The sequence below is a fragment of the Chrysemys picta genome, chromosome 9, assembly GCF_011386835.1.
Source record: "Chrysemys picta bellii isolate R12L10 chromosome 9, ASM1138683v2, whole genome shotgun sequence".
NCBI classification, from domain to species: domain Eukaryota; kingdom Metazoa; phylum Chordata; order Testudines; family Emydidae; genus Chrysemys; species Chrysemys picta.
Genome location: NC_088799.1, coordinates 94,099,500 through 94,124,422, shown reverse-complemented (window position 1 = coordinate 94,124,422; position 24,923 = coordinate 94,099,500). Strand labels below are relative to the sequence as shown.

The 24,923-nt window shown below is 39.1% G+C and overlaps 1 protein-coding gene across 2 annotated transcripts in view; it reads left to right on the top strand.

The window, feature by feature from the left end:
- MTM1 (myotubularin 1) overlaps positions 1–24,923 on the top strand; it is a 55,570-nt gene that overhangs the window by 20,161 nt on the left and 10,486 nt on the right. For both annotated transcript variants that reach the window (XM_008169051.4, XM_065557318.1), the window contains exons 7-10: positions 11,875–11,958; positions 13,713–13,862; positions 15,697–15,885; positions 23,422–23,607. In XM_008169051.4, the coding sequence (XP_008167273.1) occupies positions 11,875–11,958; positions 13,713–13,862; positions 15,697–15,885; positions 23,422–23,607 (609 nt within the window). The remainder of the gene's footprint in view (positions 1–11,874; positions 11,959–13,712; positions 13,863–15,696; positions 15,886–23,421; positions 23,608–24,923) is intronic.

Genomic DNA, 24,923 nt, shown 5'->3' with positions numbered 1-24,923 from the left:
CAAGGAATAAAACATGCAGCATAAACACAAACTTAAAAAGGAAATATAATAGCACAAACAATATTGGTAATGCCCTTAATAAACCTTGTTGCAAAGAATGATAAAGGATTACATTGAATATATATTCGTGGTCCGAGCCTAACATTGGCTCTCAAGGTACGCTGGGTTATGTGAGAGTGACTACAAGTGACTGGTGTAGAATGAATTGCTGTATCCTGTGCCCATTTGTTATCTTCTAAGTTCAGGTTCAGTCCTCCAGAGTCTTGTCCACTCTATAAACTCCTGACTAGCCTTCTTGGTGAGTGTAGTAAAAATTCACCACACATACACAAGCCCATAATTTAAAGAGCCCCTCTTCAAGTGACTGATAAGACATTAAAAGTCTTTCCTAGTGAATCCAGGGCATCTACGGTCCAGTCTCACAGTAGTGACCAGTCTTTAAAGAACCCTTTGCCCTCTGTGTGTGGTTTTTTTTTTGCACACAGTGTTTCAGAAAAGAATCATCATTGGCTAATTTAGGACCTTGTGTATTGCTTCCTGGTATGGTGCTTTGTAAAAGCCAGTGTGGAGGTGTTATTGAAACTATTTCAGCCTTCTGAACCACTTGTTCCCAACATGTCTGTCTTCTGAGATGGTTAACTAAAAATTCACCCTTTTAGCTGTCAAATCCAAATAAAAATAATCTGCTTTAATTCTCTTAGGGGGGAAAAAAACAAATTTAAGAGAATTATATGGAAAAGTCAGTGTATCAAATATGAATTGGAATGTGATCAGTAATTGTTTACTACCTGTTTTCTTGGAACACTGTATTTAAAGAGTTTCAAAATGTGATACATTTTTTTAAAAGTGAAAAGTTTTATACCTGGGATTCTGTGCTTCCACAGTTGTGTTAGCGACTTCAGTAACTTTCAAAAAAGAGCAGGGAATGCATCCCTTTGCTTCTTTGGTTTAAATAATGTGCTCAACTATAGCAAGTGAATCAATTTTTACTTTGAAAATAAAAATGAAAATTATCATTAAATGTATTAGCAATTTTTAGAACTAAATATTTAGCTTATTATTATTTTGGTCATTTGGGACTTTTAGGGGGTTTGTTATGTACATAGTTGTGTTTTGCAGCTCAGTTTTAGTTTAATGCTCCAAAGTTAGCAATAGGCATAGCCATCCATTGCACGTGTTTTTGAGCTGCTATTCTTTAAGCAAGTGCCTTACATTTGTCATCAGTCTGTTGCCATGGATATTTTTGAAGTACTGTAATAATGTTAGCAAACTAGCTGTTTTCACTTTTATTTGTCATGCGATACAATTTTATAGGTGGCACTGAAAGCAAGCTGTTGAACCTGAGTAATAAAGAGTATGTTTGGCTAAACTCCACTAAGCATAATCTCTTCATAGATGTACTTTAAGAGCTATTGCTGAATAGCTTTTATCGCCAACTTATCAGAAAAAACTTCGTTTTTAAGAAAAATCTTAAAATGTATTGCTTAAGTTTTATAAGTTCTAAATACTCTTCTGCATATCTTGGGAGTCTTTAAAAAAAAAAAAAAAATCGGAGGATGCCTTCCTTGGAGAAAGAAAGGAAACACTGTGGAGGAAGTGCAGTAGACTCTCAGGATGACCACCTCGGGAATGGAGGTTGTTCGTAACTCTGAAAAAAATGTTATGGTTGTGTTTTTTTCAAAAGTTTACAACTGAACATTGATTTAATACAGCATTGAAACTTTACTATGCAGAAGAAAAATGCTGCTTTTAAGTATCTTAATTTAAATGAAACAAGCACAGGAACAGTTTCCTGACCTTGTCAAATCTTTTTTTTTTTTTTTTTAACTTTTCCTTTTTTTTAGTAGTTTACATTTAACACAGTATTGTACTGTATTTGTGGCTTTTTTTGGTCTCTGCTGCTGCCTGCTTGCGTACTTCTGCTTCCAAATGAGGTGTGTGGTTGACTGGTCAGTTTGTAACGCTGGTGTTCGTAACTCTGAGGTTCTACTGTAGATCCCTACTTTCCTGCTTTGGCAGGTCCTGACATGATTGGTGTGGGTTTCAAATTGCCTGTTTGGGCCAACCATTGCCGAGGTAGAATACACCAGGAGGAGGTGTGTGGTTTTTGTGATCCTAGCTCCTGATCAATCTGCCCACTGGGCTTGTATGCTTCCCCTGGGATAAAAGACTGTTAAGTGGAAAACTGTATCAATTCCAACCTGCATTGTGGTAGCGGGAAAGACTTTCTCCTGTAATAACTCCTACCCTATTCCATGGCACTCTCATGGTACATTAATAGTCAGGATAGACTTAAATTATGGGCAAATGGCCTGTTTCTTCTGGCTACATAAGTAATTAGTGCCATGTTTCGTTGGTCCTTGCTGACAAGATCAGCGTTTTGTTGACCACCAGCTTTTGGGTCTGCAAGGAGTTTTCTCCCATGGCAAATTGGCTGTTCCTTAAATATTTTATAATCTTGTCTAAAGCATCTGTCAGAGATCACTTAATATAGACTTCAGTACTGAGCCAGGCAGGTTCCTGGCGGAGGAAGAGTGAGTGAGCCCATGTGAAACGAAGCTATTCATTTTAAGACCTATTACATTGTGATGCATATGCAAGAGGCCCTTATGATTTTTGGTTGGTACCATGTCTAGTCCAAGTGCAGGGTGGGAGTAAGGTGACTAAGAGATGGGTTGAGAGCAGGCGTGTAGATAGGCCTTATGATCAGAATCATAATTGAGATGCTCTGATGTGGAGGCTAGATTTCTTCCTGTAGGGAACTGATTTAGGGAGTTTCAGCCCAGTGATCACAGTGAGTGATGAGTGGGAACACTGTGCCTTCTGCCCTGTCTCATGTTTTGGACCTCTTTAGGCTCTCACATGAACAGATTTATGACAGACTGAACATGGCTTTGCAATAAAAAAAAAATTTCATTATCTAGGGAGGTAAGGAGAGGGGTTCAGGTTTTTATTGTTTTGTTTTTTAAAAAGCTCAAAACATGACTCTAACCAAATTTTGGGCTCTCCTATGGGACCCTGAGAGCTATGAAATGTAGAAGTTAGGTGTGATGGGTGATCAGTAAGTGGATCACTGTGGTGCATCTAAGGTTATCACCTATCTTCTAACCTCACTTGGTATCTTCCCATGTGAAAGCATGATTTTCTTGCTCTGGTGAATCTCTTAAATTGTTTGCAGTACTTAACAAAATGCTTCCTTGCCAGGCTATATAGAACTAATTTGCCTGGGAGAAATCCTTAAATGAAAACGGCTTCAAAAGAACAAACTTTATATTGCCCATCATCTGAACAGTTTCCTATACTTAGATCATATTTTTAAAATCTGAAATAATCTGTGTGTTTCAGATGTTTAATTTCTGCCCAGCAGCTGCTTCATTTCCTGTTCTTGGAACTATTTATAAGGTTGTCCATCACTGTGGTATTAGAGCTCACTGTATGCACTGTGGGCTGACGATATTGGTATAACCACTGTTTTCTACTGGAGCAAGGGGTTTGAAGAAAGCTAAGTTACTTCTTATAGGGAGGCCTACCGACTCCTGTACCAATCAGTGGGTAGTACTGATATCAGCACTCATCAAGCCAGAAAGGAAACAGCTGTGAGGCAGAAAGTCTGATGAAGAAAAAGGCTAGGTTAACAGATCCATCCGTGATGCTGAGCTCTGCTTGTTAACGGCACTGTCCATCTACTAGCACCCTGCATTGTGTTGTGAACACATTTTTATTTTAATAATTTAACAATTACAAGTCTATTTGTCTCTGTGGCTTTTTATGTATTATTTACTATAAATAGTAAAATTATTTTAAATTTTTGATTATATTAAGTTACTGTTTGTTTATCATTCACACCTTTGGGTCTTAGGCCCTCAACATGAGGCTGTTGAAATTTCTTTGATTTTTGACTGTTACAGTAGCAGAGTAAAAATTGAGCCTGACTATCAGGCACCACTTTCTGCTGACTATAAATGCTGCTCCATATGCTCTCGTTGTTTTCCTTCTGGACCTAAGTCTGCTTGGCATTAGGTGTCAGATTCGGTGAAGAGACCTAAAAAGGAAGCTCCAAGTATCTGTTTTGCACAGAAAAGAACTTATTTGAGGAGCTGGTAAAGATAATTTTACAGAGGGTGAAGAAGACAAAAGGTCATATTGCATTCTCCTGTGCCTACAATCCCTGTGTTATGCATCTTGGGTTGCTCTTTTAAAGTAGAGAAAGGAAGGGCTGTGCTTTGTAAGCCAGCTTTCATGTGGATGACTGACTCCAAGGAAGCACCATACTCCCTTGCATGGTGCATTAAGCCTTGTCAGTACCAAAACGCCCAAAGGCAAGGTTTTTAAGAAGTTCCAGAGCATTTAGCCAGCTTGGGTCCTGACTATTGTGCAATAAGGCTACATGATCAGGTTTCAGAAAACACTCCAGATTACCCCACTCTGAGGATATTTTTGTACTCCTTAAATATAGGGGTGAGATCAGGCTGGTGAAACACTTCTAAGGTCAGCAACAGAGGGTCCTGTGGCACCTTTGAGACTAACAGAAGTATTGGGAGCATAAGCTTTCGTGAGTAAGAACCTCACTTCTTCAGATGCAAGAATGTGCACTTCTTCAGATGCAAGAAGGTCTTGCATCTGAAGAAGTGAGGTTCTTACCCACGAAAGCTTATGCTCCCAATCCTTCTGTTAGTCTCAAAGGTGCCACAGGACCCTCTGTTGCTTTTTACAGATTCAGACTAACACGGCTACCCCTCTGATACTTGACTTCTAAGGTCGCCATATTTTCAGCATATGGAAGCAGATTTAGGTTTCAATCCAGCAAAACACGTGTGTAACTTTTATATGTGTGAGCAGTCATTTTGACCTCAGTGCAACTACTTATGTGAGTAAAGTCATGCACAGGACTTTGCAAGATTGGGGCCTTACTGTTAATACTGCTACAGTTAAATCTGTATGCATGCTGCTCTACATTCTGGAGTGTGCATGATAGACAAATTATCAACTGAACAGGATTCAAAACTACTAAACTGCTTTTTAAAAAAAAAAAAAAGTAGAGCAGTAAATATGAAAGTAAACTTTAAAGAAGTTACCACAATATAAGCCACTCCATGCCCTAGCGTTGTCAATTTTAGTTGTACTTATGGAATTATTTTTTTAAATTGTATATGAAAATCATGACACCTAAAATTAGATATAAATTGTCTTTTTAGGTGGCTATGTAGACTTATTATTTTTTATAACTTGTGTTAAAGCTGCATTTTGCAGCTAATATCACTTTTTCCTTTTTGAGAGTAGGAGAGTGAGCTAAACTGTAAACCCAGTAATTAAAAGCTGCATGTACAGTACAGGAGCTGGATTTTAACACCGTAATCAGGTATGTTTTGTCTGGTGACATTTAGACAGAGTGGCTCTTTTTCTTTTCTTTTTCTTTTTTTTTTTTTTAAATTGAATGATGGATGAAAAATACCAGCTTGATCAGTCAAGTGAAATATAAAGGTTAACATTAAATGTCTGTGTTATGCTAAGTGGTATCCATATGGCCATCTAACACAAGTCTTTCTAAACCTTAGAACCTCCAGGAATCTGTGGAAATTTCTATTAGGAAAATTCACTGCATGCTACAGAATTTCATTTACTTTTCAATTTATAAAATGTATCTATTAGGAACTCTTGGCATGCATACAAAATTTATGTAATTTTAAAATCCTAAATTGACACAATATCAGACTCCTAGAACCATGTCTCCTGTAATGGAAAGCACACTGGCCTAAAATTAAGACATTACAATGTTTCTTTATGTATGATAACAGCAACACATTAGATTATTCATCCCAGATTCTAATATCCAATTCACTTGTTTGGGTTATTTTTTCCCCATTTCTCTGTGTGCTGAGACACTGAAAATCAATTAAGTTAGTTTCACTGTTAGGATCTTGGCACAGAAATGCTTATTTGTTTAAAAAATTTCCAGGGAATTTTTTTTAAGAGATTGTTAGGGAAACATTCTATGACCATATTTTTTTTTATTTGCACATGTGTATATGCACTTATAGATGTGAACTGTAATGTCACTTGTCAAAAAAATTATTCCAAAATTTCCCTTGTGACATTAGTCTTTTATGAATCAGTGCATGGAGAAGCAAATGCCTGTTTTATTTATTTATATATATATATATATATATAAATAAACACAATTGTTTGAACAATCCTGATTTAAACTAGAAAATCTAAAAATAAGATATGGAGCTTAGGGTATTATTTTGTCCTTAATTCACCCTGTCATGCTGTAAGGCACAAAAATACATTGTCCTTTGCGTACCTGCTGAAGTAGCAAAATTGTCATGGATGTTAATACAGCCTCTGTCAAGTAGTGCACTCTAATGCTCAGGAGGTTGTTGAATTGTAGCAATGAAAAAAATGGTTAGTATATGTCAATATATTAAAAGCTGGAGACTTCTGTATAGAATAGTAAGTCGTCTTGAACTGTGGGTGATATTTGAGGCTGTACAAGTTAGCTGGGCTGGTTCACATATTGACTTGTTTAATTTTATTTAGATTTAAAAACATACTTAAAATACTGAGGTCAATTGTTTTAAGAACAAAATAAGAGTGGCATAAATGCTTAGATTTCTCAATTACTGCTGCTGTGGGCAGCTGGCATTACATCTACAGTGAAAAAAGCTGATGGGGGAATCTCACATTAGCAGACATTGCTATATATACAGCAGCATTTTTTGGTTTTTTTTGGCACTCATACCTCTTGGTAGGTAAACTTACAAAGTAACAATGAAAGGTAAAGCACAATATAATCAGTAGTCCCTGGAATAATAATTTATTGTTGCCATTATTGAATATTGAGTTAGTTATTTTGCAAATACACTTAATGAGGTAAACTACAAATTCTGCTTTTTGATATAGAGTACAGCCTGCTGCAGTGTGTGTTTCTTAACTTCACATAGCAAGTGTTGGGCTCCCACAACCCAGCTAACACGCTGACGACTTGACAGTGGTTAGAATTCATCTATTATATAAAGGTGCCACGTTACTTGAGTTCAGTAATATTTTTAAGGATGTTAAAGTTGAATGTAAGACTATGAGGGCTTTGAAGAGGAAGAGGCTAACATGTATATTGAGAATTTGAGTTGGCATTTCCACAGAAGTGAACAGAATTATTCATGTAGTAAGTGTAAAAATTTTACCAATGTCAAAAGTTTGTTGAAAGCTTTTTTCATAAAATGCTATGTTTCTCCTACTCCTTCCCTTGCCTACAATTTCTGTGGTGATGGATACACCGTTAGTGCTTTAGCTCTAATCAGTGAAAATATTTTCATCTGCCTATTTGGTATCCTTAGTGGATTTATTTATTTAGGTTTTAAGCTTTTTAGGGAAGGAACTGTCTTATTTGTATTGCCAAAGCCAATCATGAAAAATCATGTCAAACAGCAAAAAATCTTGGGCTTTTAAAAAAATGTTGGTGGTTTCAGAGTCTTTGTAGTGTACTTGCTTCACTTTGCATAAATAAACAGTCCATTGGATTAGGGTTTTTGAACTTGGGTCCTCCCCATCCTAGGTGAGTGCCCTAATCCCCAGGCTTCCCTGGCCCAGGCGCTGTACTGCAATGTCGGAGACTCAAGTTCAGATCCCTGCTCCACGTCAGGCAGAGGGGGGAATTGAACCTAGGTTTCCCACATTCCTGGTGAGTGTCCTAACCACTGAGTTAAAAGTTATAAGGATGATGCTACTGCCACCTCCTCCTTCTCTGACACCTCTGGCCACTTTGATTCCAGTCCCCCAAAATCAAAATGTTTCAGTAGTGTCACCAATTCACAAATAGTTTCAGGTTGGCCAAAACTATATTTTTCATTAAATAAACTATTCAATGAAAATTTTTGCCCAGCTCTAACTGAAAGAGGTCTGATGAGAAGTGTCGGTGGGAGACAAATGACTTTAAAGGCAAGGCAATAAGCATTTATGGTATGCATTGGTGGAATATGCAGTCAGGAATCTTTAGCTCAGTTAATCATAGAATCATAGAAGATTAGGGTTGGAAGAGACCTCAGGAGGTCATCTAGTCCAACCCCCTGCTCAAAGCAGGACCAATCCTAAATAAATCATCCCTATAATGAAGGTCCTTGTATGGGGATAAATAAAAATTTAATTTAGATTAACTGAGAAAAGACTTCAAAAATGTTTACTGCTTGTGAAATGGTCATGCCTATGTTTATTAGAGATTGAAAAAGGAAGCAAATTCACTCTCCTGAAACTGTTCTGCTTTGGATATTCATGTATTTTGCTCCGAAAGAAAGGCCTAGGATGAGAGTGGAGGTGACAGTGGAGAATGAATTATATTTGGTTTTAAACACTAGCATTTAACTTCTTTTGTCTTCTTATAGTGTCTAGTCTTTTAAAAAGAAAAAGCTTAAGTGGAAGGCAGAGGGGGAATGTTTAGCTTATTAAAGCAATCTCACATTTTTCTTCTCTAATGAGTAAGATCATTGATCGTTACCAGACCTATAATTCGGATGATATATGTACAATATATGCTTTTTAGTAATAGCTTATTCAACTCCTGTGTAAGGATACAAAAGCACAGTAGGCCTCCACTTTTAAAATCCTTTAATCTTTTACCAAAAATATTATAGCAGACCTAAAATTTATTTTGAAAGCATGTAGCATGCTGGGATTCTCCTCCTAGAGCAGGGGTCGGCAACCTTTGGCACGCGGCTCGCCAGGGTAAGCACCCTGGCAGGCCAGGCCGGTTTGTTTACCTGCCGCGTCCGCAGGTTTGGCTGATCGCAGCTCCCACTGGCTGCGGTCACTGCTCCTGGCCAATGGGGGCGGCAGGAAGTGGCGCAGGCCAAGGGATGTGCTGGCCGCCGCTTCCTGCCGCCCCCATTGGCCTGGGACGGCGAACCGCGGCCAGTGGGAGCCGCGATCGGCTGAACCTGCGGACGCGGCAGGTAAACAAACCGGCCCGGCCCACCAGGGTTCTTACCCTGGCGAGCCGCGTGCCAAAGGTTGCCGACCCCTGTCCTAGAGGATAGTTCAGATAAATATATTGAAAAACCCCAAATGTTTCCATCATTCCATACTCTTATAAAGCTTCATGTCTTCATTGCATTTCATAATTGTGTTGTGCTGTTATATATTTTAATGAGATACAGCAGATTTTTGGCACAATTCAATTGACTGCTTATATTCTAGCTTTTCTAAGGTTACCTAATAAAGTCTACAAGTCCCGAAAGGTGAACATTATCAATTGTTTAATTAGATTTCTTCTCAGTTTGTAAACTCTTAGTTAATAGTTGTTCACTTGACTCCTAAAGGGAACTTATTTCTAAATACAATGTTCTTAAACTTCTGTGTTGCTCTCTTAAAGTTTTAGATCATCTTGTTGTTCTAACAAAAAGAGACTAGAATTTGTATATCTAGATGTTTCAAAATAAGACCTGAATGACACATAATACGCACGGGAGCACAGAGTCCTGCTTTAAAGAAATCTTTTTTCCCATTGTAAGCATTCATCCCCTCTATGGACAGTTTTCTCATTTTAGTTTTGAAACTTGAAATTAAAATAAGGGTTTCCCTATGTCATGCTACATCTGAAAAAGATTTTTTGTTATTTTGATGGTGAAACATACAACATGGGTACTTCTAGATTGGGTCACCAGCTTCTTGATTTATTTTAACAGAAAACTTATCAGAGTTAGGAATATTTAATTGCTGGCAGCTCATTCTTATTTTATTTCTCAGTGATTGAACTGGGAATGCTTTAATTTTCCAGTGAAACCTGCATTTAAGGGTCACCTCAAATAAGCAACAAACTCCTGTTTTAAAAGAACAATTTAAGGCATCTACACATTTCCAGTATCTTTGTTCAGCCTCTAGTTTAAAATTACCCTTTTCTGTGTTGTTATGATAGGCCCTTGGGTGGATTCTTAAAAAGATAGATCACGTTTTGTGTATAATAAATTACCACTTTAAAATGGACATGTGCTATGAGTTCAGTGCACATACTTCAGTGATTTGAGCGCTTCTGTTCAATTATTTTTACAGTTCTTCTGCTTACCTTCGAATATTCACTTCTGTTTCTAGTAGAACTTTTTTTCTTGAGATGTGCCCCCTAATTAGCACAATCAACTTCAATCAAAATTTATTTAAAGTTTACTCATATTGAAGGCTGACATGTATAAAGAGGGAAAGTGTAACTATTTTCTTTACCAAGTTGTCTGCGAATTAATTTGGAACTGAATACCAATCTAATCGTAATTTTGTTGCGCTTAAGCTGTTATAGTTCCCAGTTCTAATGGGTTAGATGCAGTATTTTCTTAAATAGTACAAGCAGTTACAATGTATGTGTAATAACTAATTTTTATGGTTTGTCAGTCTGAGGTAGAATGTGTGTTTAGGGAAATGAAAACCACTCTTCCTGTTGCAGGATTCCATTTTAAATCTTTTACTCATAAGTTTGCTTTAAACATGTGCAACACGTCAGGCCTGAGTTCACCAAAAATATCTGGTTGCCTCAAGCAACAGAAGGCTGTAGGTCCTAGCTTCATTGCAGCTCAGGCTGTTCAAGGGAAGGACTCGCTTATTGAAGAAGCCCATGCACACTTGTACGTATGGCACATTTGTAAAGAATTCCTTAATCTCCTGAGATGCAGTAATCTAATTTCAGGATCTTGATTCTTATCTACCAGGGCTACTCCCCTCCCCCATGCCACCCTCCCCGTTCCAATTACTGTGTGTCAGGCTGTGATTAGTCCAGCTCTAGACTTGTAAGTGTGATCTGCACAGCTCTGAGAGGCTTGATGATCCCGCATCAAGTTTATCTTTTCTAAATGTTTTCATAAAAGTAGCAAGATGATTTCTTGCCTTATTGTTCTGGCCCGCTTCTCCCCTTACAGCTGTTCTACAGCTATCTCAAGGCAACATCCTAACACTTCTTCTCTCACTGCCTGTCCTTAGTCCATAAAACCATTTCTTAGTTTCTTGCTCCAGCTGGCCTAACAGTAGTTGATATACCACAGATTCATTGCTTTTCACATTGACGGAGGTGCTTTGAGTCCACGCCACCATTGCAATGATTGTTAAAAGCAAGGAATTATGTAGCATGTTACCAACTTGGAGATGGTCAAAACAAGGAAGTAAACCGGAGTTAAAGGGTACTATGAAGTTACTTGTAGGAATCCTATGTAAGAGGATTCTAAACAAGTGTGAATGTTTCTCAAAACAGGTGAACCTAGCTGTATTGAATCATTGAGCTGCATAACCTACAGAAAGCCAGCTTTTATAAAAATTAGGGAGTCTTTTCCAACCCGGTATTAAAGCTACTGAAAGGTAAACTGCTTCCTTTGTCTTGAAGTTGCTATATGACTTTATAAACATCAGCAACAACCCAATCTGTTGTCCCGCCTTCATGTTTGTATCTAATGTCTTGAATAATAATATCATTGACAATTATTAGAAAAGAAGTTGTTTACTTTGTGTGGAATATGAAACTACATGGAATGTACAAAATTTTAAAATAGCTTAAGGAGTCATCTGCTTGGATTAAAGTATAAAAAAAATCATCTCTACCGTTTTCACCCTCCTTATTTTCAGGTTTTGTATTACTTTTTTTAAAACTTTTTGTTTAAAAAATTATTTTAAAACTCTATTTGTCAAATTTATTGTTTCATTCAAGATTTTGTGAATACCTAGAGTACAATACAAAAAGTTCTGTTTTACATTCATCTGTCGCACCTCAACTTTCACTAGAACATACAATGGGGGTAGCAACACAGAGAATTGATCTAGTCATTTGGGACATGATGAGAGAGGGTCTTTCTTGCGTAGCTACCTTCAGTTGGAATTCTATGATTAATTCTTTTGTCTTTCCTCTTACAGCCTTTTTTTGCATTTGTAAATGAAGAAAAGTTTGCTGAAAATGGTTGGATGGTTTATAATCCGATGCCTGAATACAGGAGACAAGTGAGTTAATAACATTATCTGAAAATGTATAGAGACCTGTTTTTTGTATGTGAATTCCATAAAGTAGCAAGGTCATTTGTCACCATTTTTGGTGGGTTGGGGGGGAGAATAAACTGTGAAGTAGAGAGAGGTTAACAGATCTGACAAAAAAGTAGGATTAAAAACAAAATATGGTGGAACCTCCATGACTGTTTAAAAAAAAAAAAAAACTTAGTAAAGTGCCTCTGTATTTCTTTTTAGATTCTTGATAAATACCATTATACCACGCTATTATTATTATTTAATAGACTTATTGAAGAGTTACAAGAGTTCTCAATTGTCTATATTGCATGTAAAATGAATTATAGGACAACACAACGTTTGATTTTTACATTGCAAACCCTGCATTTCAGAAGTTTATAAATCAGCTCTAAAAGCTGTTGGTGTTTTGTTTTTGTTTTTTAGCTGAAATTTTCTGCATGCACTGGTCAGCATATAATATTAAAAACTCTAGAAGTTTTCACTCTGGAAGTCTGTCTTGCTAATTTTGGATATTTTGAGCCCTGCTTCAAAAGTTGAGTGAGTGAGAATGTAACAGAGGTGTTCAGGATACTAAATATGCAAATTCCATCCACTCTGGCATTTCCAAAAGTGTAGAAAATTGCTTATTATGGAAACTGCACATTCTTTTACAGTGGTTATTTATATGAACATCAGTTCACACTTTGAATCGATATGAAAAAAAGTAATGGCAACAAAGGAAAGGGGGCGTGGTATACTTAATTTAAAAAGGCATGTTTATTAATTAGGTGAATACATCTGAGAATAGCACCAAAACAATTTTCATGATGACATATCGCATAAATACTAAGTACGTTAAAAAGTTTTAAATTCATGTTTACACAACAAGCCATAACAACTCTCTTGGATTTTTTCCTTGTAATTTTCTGATGGGCTAAGGAGTATCCAGATTCACGCAGCATCTGTTTGGTCCGAGGTTTAGAGGCCCAGGCCTAAAGAAAAGGTAAAAATTCAAACACCCACACAAACCCCACTCAGTGTGTGTGAGTGTATGGGGAGCTTGTTAGCCCCTCTGAATTCCCTGATGGGCTGTTGGGGGAATAGTCTCCTGAGTAACATCCTGCTATATCAGTAGTCTGTTTAGCTAAGAGGCAATTATGTTTCCTAATCTAATCAGGAATCTGCCTTCAAACTCAACAAACTTCAAACAGATATAAGACTCAAGCTTTGTTAGGGTATGAGAAGGAGAAAAATTGAGAGGAAGGGCTTGCCTCTAATTCTCTCTTCAGGTTTGTGCCTTTTTCATAACCTTTTTTTCACAGGCAGGCTGGAAAGGCAGTTTTCTCTGTGGGAGGAAAAAGCTTTTCTTTCCCTCCTCTACCCCTAAATTGGGGGGAGGTTTTTTTCATTTTTTGTTGAACTATTTTTTCTCCTAATTTCAGTGTTGTTTTTTACATGAAGGTCTAGTTAAAGTACAGTTTGTGAAAAGGACCGCATATACAAGCAAGCGTGTTTTAACTACTGTAGTTGTTAAAGACTGTGAACCCATCAGCAATGTCCTGTCTTGTGTGGTCCTGTAATCTTCTAGGCTACCATTTGTTCCGTATCATCATTAATATAGTTACCCATGGTAAATTGGTAGGTTGTTGCCACCATGTGGCCATAATAGCATATAAAAGAATAAGTATAAAGAAGAATTTGCAAAGTTATAAAATACCAAGTAAAAAATACCTTATTTCTGTTTCGTTTTTAAGGGACTGCCCAATGAACAGTGGAGAGTAACTTTTATCAATGAACATTATGGACTATGTGATACATATCCATCACTTTTGGTAGTCCCATATAATGCCACAGATGATGATCTCAAGAAGGTTGCTGCCTTTAGGTCCCGAAATAGAATTCCAGTAAGTACTGTATGTGATAGAATGTGCCTTAAAGAGTAATTACTGTAAGTTTACATGCAAATGTATGATTCTTGTGGCCTGAGAAATGAGGGGGCTTTTTTATGTTGCAGCCAAGTAACTTAAATCGATTTTACTGCTTTAAACTACTGTGACTGCCAAGCCCGGTTCCTGGTTCCCCTACAAAAATATCTCCCATCCCCATTTTGCTGTTCTCATTTCCCTTTCCTAGTAATAACTGCCACTGTTGCACATTCCCTTTTGTTGAGAGCCTGAGCCTCAGGCCACCATCTGTACTACTTTGTGGGCTGACTATTGTTGGATGCACTTAAGAATTGATAACAAATGTTATCCTTCTCATATGCATGCAAACCACCTGGCAGTCGAACACAAATCTGAAGGTCATTCATAGAGCCAGACCTCCTACATAGTATCCTTTTACCGAGTTGCCAGCTTTTTTTTTTTTTTTTTTTTGATAGCTTGGAAGAAATATTTTTAATTTAGACAATACAGTTAAAATACATTTTAGGTAGTCCTAGAAGAACTTTTTACTTTAGAATAGAAACTACAGAGTAACAAATTGCAGCCAAATATAAACATACTAAAAATTCTAGTTCAGTATAAATCATTTTGACTGATTTCTGTTTGTTTTGGTTTTTACTTTCACTGTTTGTTTAAAGGCGCACTCATATGATCATGTACAAAAAAAAATGTGCTAGATCAAATCTAGTGACATGATTAAGGTTACCTAATGGATTTACTGTTAGTTCTTTTTGTAACCAGGCTAATCTCATCTAAATCTTGCTAGGTCCTGTATACGCCTGCACAATGGGATCAAATTCTTCTGCAGCATGAACTTATTCTATCACCATGAAATGACCATGCATTCCCATCCCCTCACAAAAATTGACAACTATGGCTCGTTGATGTAATCTTCATTAAGGATTATTTTCAACAGTGATTGTTTTTGAGGATGCTCACAAGGTGGCCTGGCTCCACCCCCAGGTTCTCGCAGGTGCTCAGAATCTTCTTCTTGTTCTGTGTGCCAGGGACAATGGATAAATTGTAGCCAGTTTCAGAGGCTCATCTCCCTGGTTCCTCAGACTTTGTTCTCATAGAGTGGCAAGCTGGGCTGCTTCGTTTTTTCCCCTTCCATTCCCTGATTTAGTGGAACATTGACGGGAGAGAAAACAAACTGTGCTCAAATTAACTTCCCATTGTAGGGAGATCTGGAAAGCAAGAGGCAGCGGCAGGGAGAGAAAACAAAATTTCAGGCACCTAGATGGAGCAAAAATGCTGAATTAAGTGACATGATGGAAAAATGCTAGACTGTGTAGTTGCCGAATCCTGGGGCCTCTAACTGAAATGTATGGGATCTGTTCACACCTCTGAATTATTGTTTCAGCCTCTTTGCTAATTCAGGCAGGCATTTCTGCATTAGTTTATGCTCAGTTTGCATTTTCAAAATCATTTACGCAACCATAAGAATTTAACAAAAGATGAGATTAAAGAGATGAATTCTGAAGTTACAGAATACACTTGGCCTTGTATTTGTGCATATAATTTCAGGAGACCTAAATAGGCGTTACATATACAAGAAGAGAATAAACTCTTTACATGCCAGTAGTTCTTGTGCAATGATCTTTTACTAGAAATAGTAGCTGATAACGCCTAACTTAAGACAAAATATACACTTAACTTTTTAATTTCTTCCAATTTAGCAAGGTCTAAATATTTTAACCTTCCCATTAACTGTTTGTAAAGAACATAACTTTGATGCTTTAACTTGTGATTCTCAGAGTATATTGCTTGCTAACATTTTATGGCATGTGATTAGGTGCTGTCATGGATTCATCCAGAGAACCAAGCTGTAGTTATGCGCTCCAGTCAGCCTCTTGTTGGTATGAGTGGGAAAAGAAATAAAGATGACGAAAGGTATCTTGATATTATCAGGGATGCTAATGGACAGATCTCAAAACTGACTATCTATGATGCAAGACCCAGTGTAAATGCAGTAGCTAACAAGGTAAGTAGATGTTTTAACAATCCTGTTTTTGAAACTAAAAGCAATTGTGTCATAAGTTTGCTGTTTCTAACTGTAAAGAGGTTTTTAGAAAGTTGCTTTTTAAAAAAAGAATTTTAACTGTTGGTAGTTTAAAATAAAATGTCATTGAAGTACGAGTAGTACCACACTACACTACAGTCCTCACAGAAGTGGAGGAACTTGGAAACCTGTAGCAAATACGTATAATGTATTTGTTGGGCTGCTTCAGAGTTCTAAAAGTAGGATAAAAAATGAACTCTCCAAAATGTTTTTGCACTGCTGTAACTCAAAAACATACAAAAAAGCTTTTGTAGGCCACTTGCTGGTAATATGGAATAGCTTATTAAAAAGGAAATATGGTTTTAATTTTTTCTCTGAAGTGTATGGAATGTACTTTATCACAGACAGTTTAGCTAGATTTCAATCTGATTGGTTGTGTTTTAAGGCTTTGGTTCAAATGGCTGCATTTTAGTCCACAAATAACATTTTATGCAGCACACTTAATTTTAGTGGGTGACCAAAACATTATCTCTTTGTTACAGCCATGTAATACTCTTGTGGCTTTCCTTGTGGAAAGAATGCCATTTCTTACAAAAGTGATTTAAATTTTTTGGACTTAATTCAAAGAAGGATTATGGCCAAATCTTAAACACACACATTTCTTTTATTGTAATTTTCCTGTACAACTTTTCCGCTTTTTCAGAAAAATGTTCTAAATGTTTTGTCATCTGATTGTTCTTTTAAAACATATTTTGTTAGGTAGGAGTAATCAATCCTACTTATTGCTCCTGGGGAAATTCTGCACCAAAAAATTAAAAATTCTGTGCACAATATTTTAAACTTCTGCAAAATTCTGTTTATTTTATTTGTCAAAATAACCCGATATAATCATGCCAGTTTCAATTCTTTTGGTAATTTATTTCAAAATCTCCAGCAACAAGTATGTCTGTAACAATACAGACAACAAAAATCATTCAGGAAGTGTTTTTTGACAAATAGATTACTTACTAGGCATATTAATATATAACTTTGAGTAGGGTTACCATATTTCCACAATAAAAAAAAGAGGACACGGGGGGGGGGGAGAGCCCTGCCCCCTGACTGCCCCCCTCAGAACCCCAACCCCCCTGCTTCTTGTCCCCTGACTGCCCTGACCCTTATCCACTCGCATGGGTGGCAGGGTTGTAGAAATTTTGGTGGTGCCCAGAACGCGCCGCCCCTCCCCCCCCCCACCTGCCTAAGGCTCTGGAAGGGGACTTGGGTGGGGAGAGGAGGTCTGGGGTGCAGGTCCTGGGCTGGGGATTAGGGTGCAGGCGCTGGGATAGAGTTTGGGTGCTGGGTGCAGGCTCCGGGCTGGGGCAGGGGGTGGGTGTGCAGGAGGGGGTGAGGGGTGCAAGCTCTGGGATGGAGTTTGGGGGTGGGAGGCAGTGCAAAGGGATGGGGTGCAGGCTTTGGGAGGCAGTTTGAGGGCAGGAGGGGGTGTGTGGGAAGGGGGAGGGGGTTTGGGAGGGAGTTTGGGGATAGGAGGGGATGCAGGGGTGAGGGCTGTGGGTCTGAGGATGAGGGGTTCATGATGCAGGAGAGGGCTCAGGGCTGGGCAGAGGATTAAGGTGTGGGGGGCTGAGGGCTGGGGCTGAGGGGTTTGGGGCGTTGGAGAGGCTCAGGGCTAGGGTGAAAGGGCAGGGTAAGGGCAGCCTGTCTTCCCATTAGTGGATGGGGGACGCTAGGACCTGGGGGCAGCAGACAGCAGTCGCTGCCGGCTCTGGCAGTACAAGCAGGCAAGGGAGAGGCAGGAGCCCCACTGGGGGGGGGGGGGGGAGGGACGCGCGGAAGGGGGATGGCAGGTGGAGGCCGGGGACCCATCCAACACTCCCCTGCTCCCTGACTCCTGCCCCCCCCCCCCCCGGACTCTCCTTACCATTCTGGCTCCACGTGTAGGCAAAACACGCTGTCTGGTGGGTTGGTTTCTGTGTTACACAGGGCTGCAGACGAGGGGGGGGGGAGCAGGGGAGGGCTCTGGCTGCTGGAGGCTAATGGGAGCGGCTCAATCGGTCCAGCTGCCCAATCAGCAGCCGCACTCTGCATGGAAGGGAGGGAGGGAGGCGAGAGAGAAAAAAAAACCCGGACATTTTAACCTTGTTACCAATTCCTCCCGGACGGCTATTTAGAGACGCAAAAGCTGGACATGTCCGGGGAAATACGGACGGATGGTAACCCTAACTTTGGGTAATAATTAATTTTAACTACAATACAGAAGCATATTTCCAGCACACCTCAGAAGCAGTGCAAAGGCTTGGGGGAGTCAGGGTAATGGAGGCGCTGAGGGAGAGGGAAGTAATTGCTGGGAAGGAGCCTGGGACTGAACCTGCAGTGTTGTGGGGTGTGGGTGGGAGAAATATGGAACAGTTTCAGGGCGGTTGGGGAGAGATTTTTAGGGTGTTGGGAAGCCTTACCCATGCAGACTCTGGCTGACCCATAGCCTTTCCCATTCAGTCAGGTACATTTTTCCCTGTCCCATGTGTCCCTGCACCCCCACTCAACCACCCCTCCTCTGTGTATCCCTGCACCCCTCACCCTGTTCCCCTGCATCCTCACACTCCAACCCCTGCCGCAGCCTTTCTTCTCCTCCTCCACAGCCCTTCTGAATATAATACAAGCTAGATGGAGCTACTACAAGGTGGGTGCATAACTGGTTGGAAAACTGTTCCCAGAGATTAGTTTTCAGTGGCTCTCAGTCAAGCTGGAAGGGCATATCAAGTGGGATCTCGCAGGGATCAGTTCTGGTCCGGTTCTGCTCAATATCTTCATCAATTATTTAGATAATGGCATAGAGCAGTGGTTCCCCAACTTGTTCCACCGCTTGTGCAGGGCAAGCCCCTGGCCGGACCGATTTGTTTACCTCCCAGTGGCCGTGGTTGGCTGCTCCAGGCAAATGGGAGCTGCTGGAAGCGTCACGGGCCAAAGGACGTGCTGGCTGCTGGCATAGAGAATACACAAAGTTTCTGGTCAATACCAAGCTGGGGGAGGTTGCAAGTGCTTTGGAGGATAGGATTAAAATTCAAAATTATCTGGACAAACTATAGAAATGGTCTGAGGGGTAAATAGGATGAAAATCAATAAGGACAAATTCAAAATACTCCGCTTAGGATAGAACAATCAGTTGCACACATACAAACTGGGAAAAGACTGCCTACGAAGGAGTACTGCGTAAAGGGACCTGGGTCTCATAGTGGATCACAAGCTAAATATGAGTCAACAGTGTAATACTGTTTCAAAAAAAAAAAAAAAAAGCAAACATGATTCTGGGATGTATTAGCAGCAGTGTTATAAGCAAGATAAAAAGTAATTTTTCTGCTCTACTCCATGCTGATTAGGCCTTAACTGGAGTATTGTGTCTGGTTCTGGGTGCCACATTTCAGGAAAGATGTGGACAATTGGAGAAAGTCCAGAGAAGAACAACAAAAATGATTAATGGTCTAGAAAACATGACCTATGAGGGAAGATTGAAAAAATTGGGTTTGTTTAGTCTGGAGAAGAGAAGACTGTGGGGGGACACAACAGTTTTCGAGTGCATAAAAGGTTGTTACAAGGAGGAGGAAGAAAAATTGTTCTCTTTAACCTCTGAGGATAAGACAAGAAGCAACGGGCTTAAATTACAACAAGGGTGGTTTAGGTTGGCATTAGGAAAAATTTCCTGTCAGGGTGGTTAAGCGCTAGAATAAATTGCCTAAGGAGGTTGTGGAATCTCCATCATTGGGGATTTTTAAGAGCAGGTTGGACAAACACCTGTCAGGGGTGGTCTAAGGTAATACTTAGTCCTGCCTTGAGTGCAGGGAACTGGACTTGACCTCTCAAGCTCCCTTCCAGTCCTTTGATTCTATGAATCCCAGTCTGTGTACCCCCCCAGCATCTCCATGTGCCACCCTCTGTCTGTCTCCCCCCATAACCCGTGCCTCCTCACCTGGTACCGTGGGCAGGGCACTGTGAGGAACTCACCCTCTTCTCCCTATCGGCTGCAGACTGCTATGCCTAGTGAGCTGGCTGCCCTTTGTTCTGGTACCACAGCAGCCCCTGGTGGGCGAAAGGCGTAACTGCCGCGCCTTTCCGGCAGAATGTATTTTCTGCTGTGAAAAAAAAAATCTACAGGGACATGAATTCTGTGCATGCGCAGTGGTGCAGAATTCCCCCTGGAGTAAAAGTATTTTCAATCTTCTAAGCTGTAGAAGCAGTGGAAGGGTGCATTTGCTGGGTCTGAGGAACATTGACCTATACAGTGCAAAGGGTTGGCCTGTAGAGTAAAAGAAGCTGCAAAATGGAGAGTTCTGGATTTGCCTTGGATAACTTTTATGTACAAGATTTTGAGCTTATTCCCTGGGCTTTGTATGTCGTTTTTCATCCACACCCAAAGACGACACAGCCAGTAGGAATTACTGAAGCCCTAGAGCTAAAGTAACAATCGTTCCTTACTCCAGGATGGATAAAGCCTAATAAAAGGGACTAAAATGTATATAAACACCTCTCATTTTAGGGGCAGGATGGCAGCTCTGACCCATTGAGAAAGCACCACCCTGTGGCAGTGGTAGTGGACTATCCATGTACTCGTTCCTCACTATAGTTTAGAGGGTTGGGTTGAATTTTTACTGTCTGTGGGAAACGTGATTTCAGACAGCTTGGAAAGCCTAGTCTCTTAGCATGACTTGTAGGGGGAGTGTATTTTTGTCCTTCCTCACACCCTCAAATACCAAGCGGGAATCAGCCTGTGCAGCTGCATTGCCGTGGAACTTCTGAGAGAGCAGCCATAGCAGTGACTTTTTAGTAAGAATCTTAAAATGTGTTCTGCAAGGCATATCAAATCTGTAGAAACAGAAATTTTGCTCATAGAAAACTCACTTAAAGTAAAGCTGATGGTGATGAATCCTTGAATTCTGTCAAAATTATTGGTCAAGCTATAGAGCAGGGGTGGCCAAACTGGCTCGTGAGCTTCATGTTGCTATTTTACTGTGGCTTGCAAGCCCCCCATGCCGCCCCCCCTCTCCACCTACCAGACTGGGAGCTCAGGACCACTGCCTTGCAGTGGAGTGATGGGGTAGGGGCTTCTGTCCAGTGGGGAGGGGGCTGTAGGAGCTTCAGCTCTGCGGGACGCACCTGCCGGGGCTCAGGGCTTCAGCAGGCATGTGGCTGAAGCCCGAGCCCCGGTTCCGGACAGGTGTGCCCTGGCTCTCAAACTTCTGAAGATTGTCGTATGCGGCTCAGAGGGCCAGTAAATTTGGCCTCCCCTGCTACAGAAAATTTTATTATTTAAACTTTATTAATTCTAGGAGCAAATAAACAGGACACTAAAATATAGCAAGCTTTGAGACTCTTGGTGCTAATATGGGTAAACCTGTGCTTGCATTAATTAAAGTTAGTAATATGGAAAAAGGAAAAAACTGTCCGTTCCTCTTGATTAAACTCCTGTCTAGTTAATATAGAAATGTGGTGAATAAATAATTGCTCATTTCATTTCTGCCATTGATCAGCCAGTGTACTAAGAATAATCAGAAGATTGAGATATTGCTGCTTTGTGGAATGTACTTACATTTTCATTTTTATCTTCTAGTCCATCTGAGCGCTACTTATTTTAAATCCGTTTCCACCATACTTAAATCATAAATTTGTTTAGCTAGTAGAAATAATATGCAGGAATTAAAACAAACAAACCAACATGGTTAGACAGCAGGATATCTTAATAAAAATTACCTTTTTTTTTTTTTTTTTAAGGTAGTTGGTGTCTGGTCAAGGGAAGGCTATTTACCACCATTGATTGTGTGTGTGTGTGTGTGTGTGTGTGTGTGTGTGTGAGAAAATATACATACATACATATAGTAAGTGAGTAAGTAAGTCCAGGGGCATACCCATTTGTCCTCAATGCAGCCTGGATCCTATCTGAGATAGTGCTTGTTCCATTTTTGCTTGTCTGGCTAGTTTAATCCAGTCCATGGATTCTGGGACCCACCTCCACAAAATTTAGCTCTTTTAGCCAACATTATTATAACTGTTTTGTTTCACTTCTTAATTTTGGCACTTATGAAAATAGAGAACCTGAATATCATCACTGTTTAGGAACTGGAAAACCAAATCAAGGCTGAAACAATTGTCTTGTTTTGAAAGATGCATAAGGGCAATGGAAGAAGTGGAAGCATTTGATGATGGTGGAAGGGGGAAATGTGTGAGGAAGCTTATATAGCCAGTAATTCCTCCACATGAACCTATTTGCTTTAGTAAATGCCTCTCCTTTTGGAACCTTGCTCGAAGGAGCACGCAGGCTTGGGTAACCTAAGGAAGATTGTAGAATAGACCATCCAACGGCATCAGTCACAGGGCAAAACAGATTCATCTGTACGCTGATGATTTGTCAGACACCTTTTTCAATCATGGTGATTGTGGTGTCTGTATCCAGAGGCCTAATAGAGAGTACAAGAAAGAGAGCATTCGTTTGGGATATATCTGCTCAAATTATATGGCTGAAGTGAAAGCTATTCTCATTGCACTGCAAGTGCAGAGCAGAAATAGAGGCGGATGTTGTGATGTTTGTTGACTTGCAGGCAGCAATCCTCGGTTTCTTTCAAAGAAACCAGAACACTTTCATCAATTCAGTTCATAAGAAGAATCAAAAAGCAAAGCAATACATTGACTTTTCCATGGATTTCATCACATTTGTATATGCAGGAGTGTGGTAGCTGATAATCTTGCCAAAGTTGGAAGATGGAAAACTCAGGTAGGAATGACAACGGTCAAGTATATTGACGCCCTATTAAGGAAAATATTAGCTGAAATAAATAGTTGAAGTTACAAGATCCTCTGATCAATATCAGAGCATCTTGGAAAGTAACATCCACTATCATGAGCTGGAGGACAGGGCATGTTGCAAGAATGAAAATCAACAGAGATAGAAACAAGATACATCCAGTCTGCAAGTTGTGTTGGGAGAGACCCATGCTTCTGAATGTAATGTAAGGAAAGTGATGCTCTTCAGATTTGACACCTGGATCAAGCCCTTACAAAGGACCCTGTAAGAGTTGCCAAAATCATTCTCTAACTTCATGGCCTGATATGTTTATCTAAGACAAGGCGGCAGCAACAGCAGCAGCAACTCATGAGGGTTCCAGAAAGAGAACTAGATTGGTGGACAGATTTGAACTTTGTCAGACCTTTTACCAAAAAAATTTATTGGGCATACCCAGGCACAAAGTAAGCTACCTTGGATTTGCATTTTCTACTATTTTCTTCATGATGAAATTTGTATTGAGGTGAAATAAAGCTTTTTAAAAATATATTTAATAATTACTAAATATAATATAAAATAGGGCTTGCCTAATATAGTTGGGCTATATAGGTGGACTTCCTCATAAATAATTTACTTGATAATGTGGCAGGGTGTCCTAAAGAAAGTTTAATCCCTTCCATCTTTATTAAAGTATTTCAGCAGAGTTTAAATGACAACTAAAAGTATATTTCAAATCTGTTTTTGTTTTTTAGGCCACTGGGGGAGGATATGAAGGCGATGATGCATATCCCAATGCAGAACTCTTCTTCCTAGATATTCATAATATTCATGTCATGAGGGAATCTTTAAAGAAGTTGAAGGACATTGTTTATCCTAATGTAGAAGAATCTCACTGGCTATCTAGTTTGGAGTCAACTCACTGGTTAGAACATATCAAGGTGAGTTTCTAGCACAAAATAATATTCTATAGGGATTGGATTTTCACTTATCTTACATGCCTTTTATTTTATACAAAAAAAAAACTACGTTAATTTGCTTTGTAATTTGTGTGATTACTGAAGAATCTTAGTTATTGCTCTTCTGGAATTGGGTGACCTTGAAAATGTCTTACTGTTTTGCTTGTTGGAAACTGTATAAAGAGTTGGTTGCTAGGATAGGACTTCTGCAAATATCAGACTTGTTCTCTTTATTACAGATGCTATTTTCCAAAAGAATTCTTTTAAATAAGAGGCAGCATTTATCTACTCTACACAAAGTGGGTTACCTTTTGATTAGTCAGGCTGTAAAATTATTCAGGTATAGATGTGTTAATATCCAATAGCTCTGTCTAGATTGTACTAGTCTTAAGAATATATTATGGTAATATCCCTATTTATCAACAGTAAGAGACATTTATCATTTTAAATATTGACATACCTTGCTTTTGGGGGGAGAAAAGATAGTTAATAATTGAGGGTTCAAGACAGTGTTAAGATTAAGATTAAATTAATAAATGAGTGTAAAATAAAGATTCTTGAGTTGCAATAACACATGAACACAGAAAATTAAACTATTTTACAGCATGTTTAAGTAAACCGCAAGTTACAAAACGTACAAGTTTTAGTTTAGCAATGTTTGTTTATTACATGAATTTTTGAACTTCATTTTCTTTGCAAACAAGCTGTGTTGCTCCACTTTGTAATTGAAATAAAATATTTTAAAGTATGCATTAATGGTCATAAAAATGTTTTTAGCAGTATATTTTGTCAGTTGGCTTTTTGGCTTGTACCCCTAACATTTCTGCATTTTTATAATGTATGCCCTGCTGTAATAACTACTGTTTACTTAGGATTTCCATTTTAAGTGAATGGTTGCAAAAATAAACACGAGAAAAGGATATAAAACAGGCTTTATTTTTAGCAATAGCATCTGTCTCAAATCTTTAACTCAAAAGGAACTAAATGGAATGTGTAATTTTTAACACAGGTGGTACTTGTGGTAATCCTATTTTTAAAAAGCTTTTATGTTTCTCAGTATGGTAAAGACACCATTTTCTATCCCATTTTTGAGAAGTTGCTGTGAGATGATGAGTTTGGTTCTCTTTTTCTTAGTAAACCCTATCTTGTATAGTTTGGGTCTTCATTTTTTTTATAGTAGAAATTGCAAATTGCTTGCTGAACTCCCAGAAAAATCTGATCAATTTAAGTTACATACAGGTGATCTTCCCCAAGTCTTAATTAAAACTGTAAGAAATCAATCATTTTTGCTGGAATGA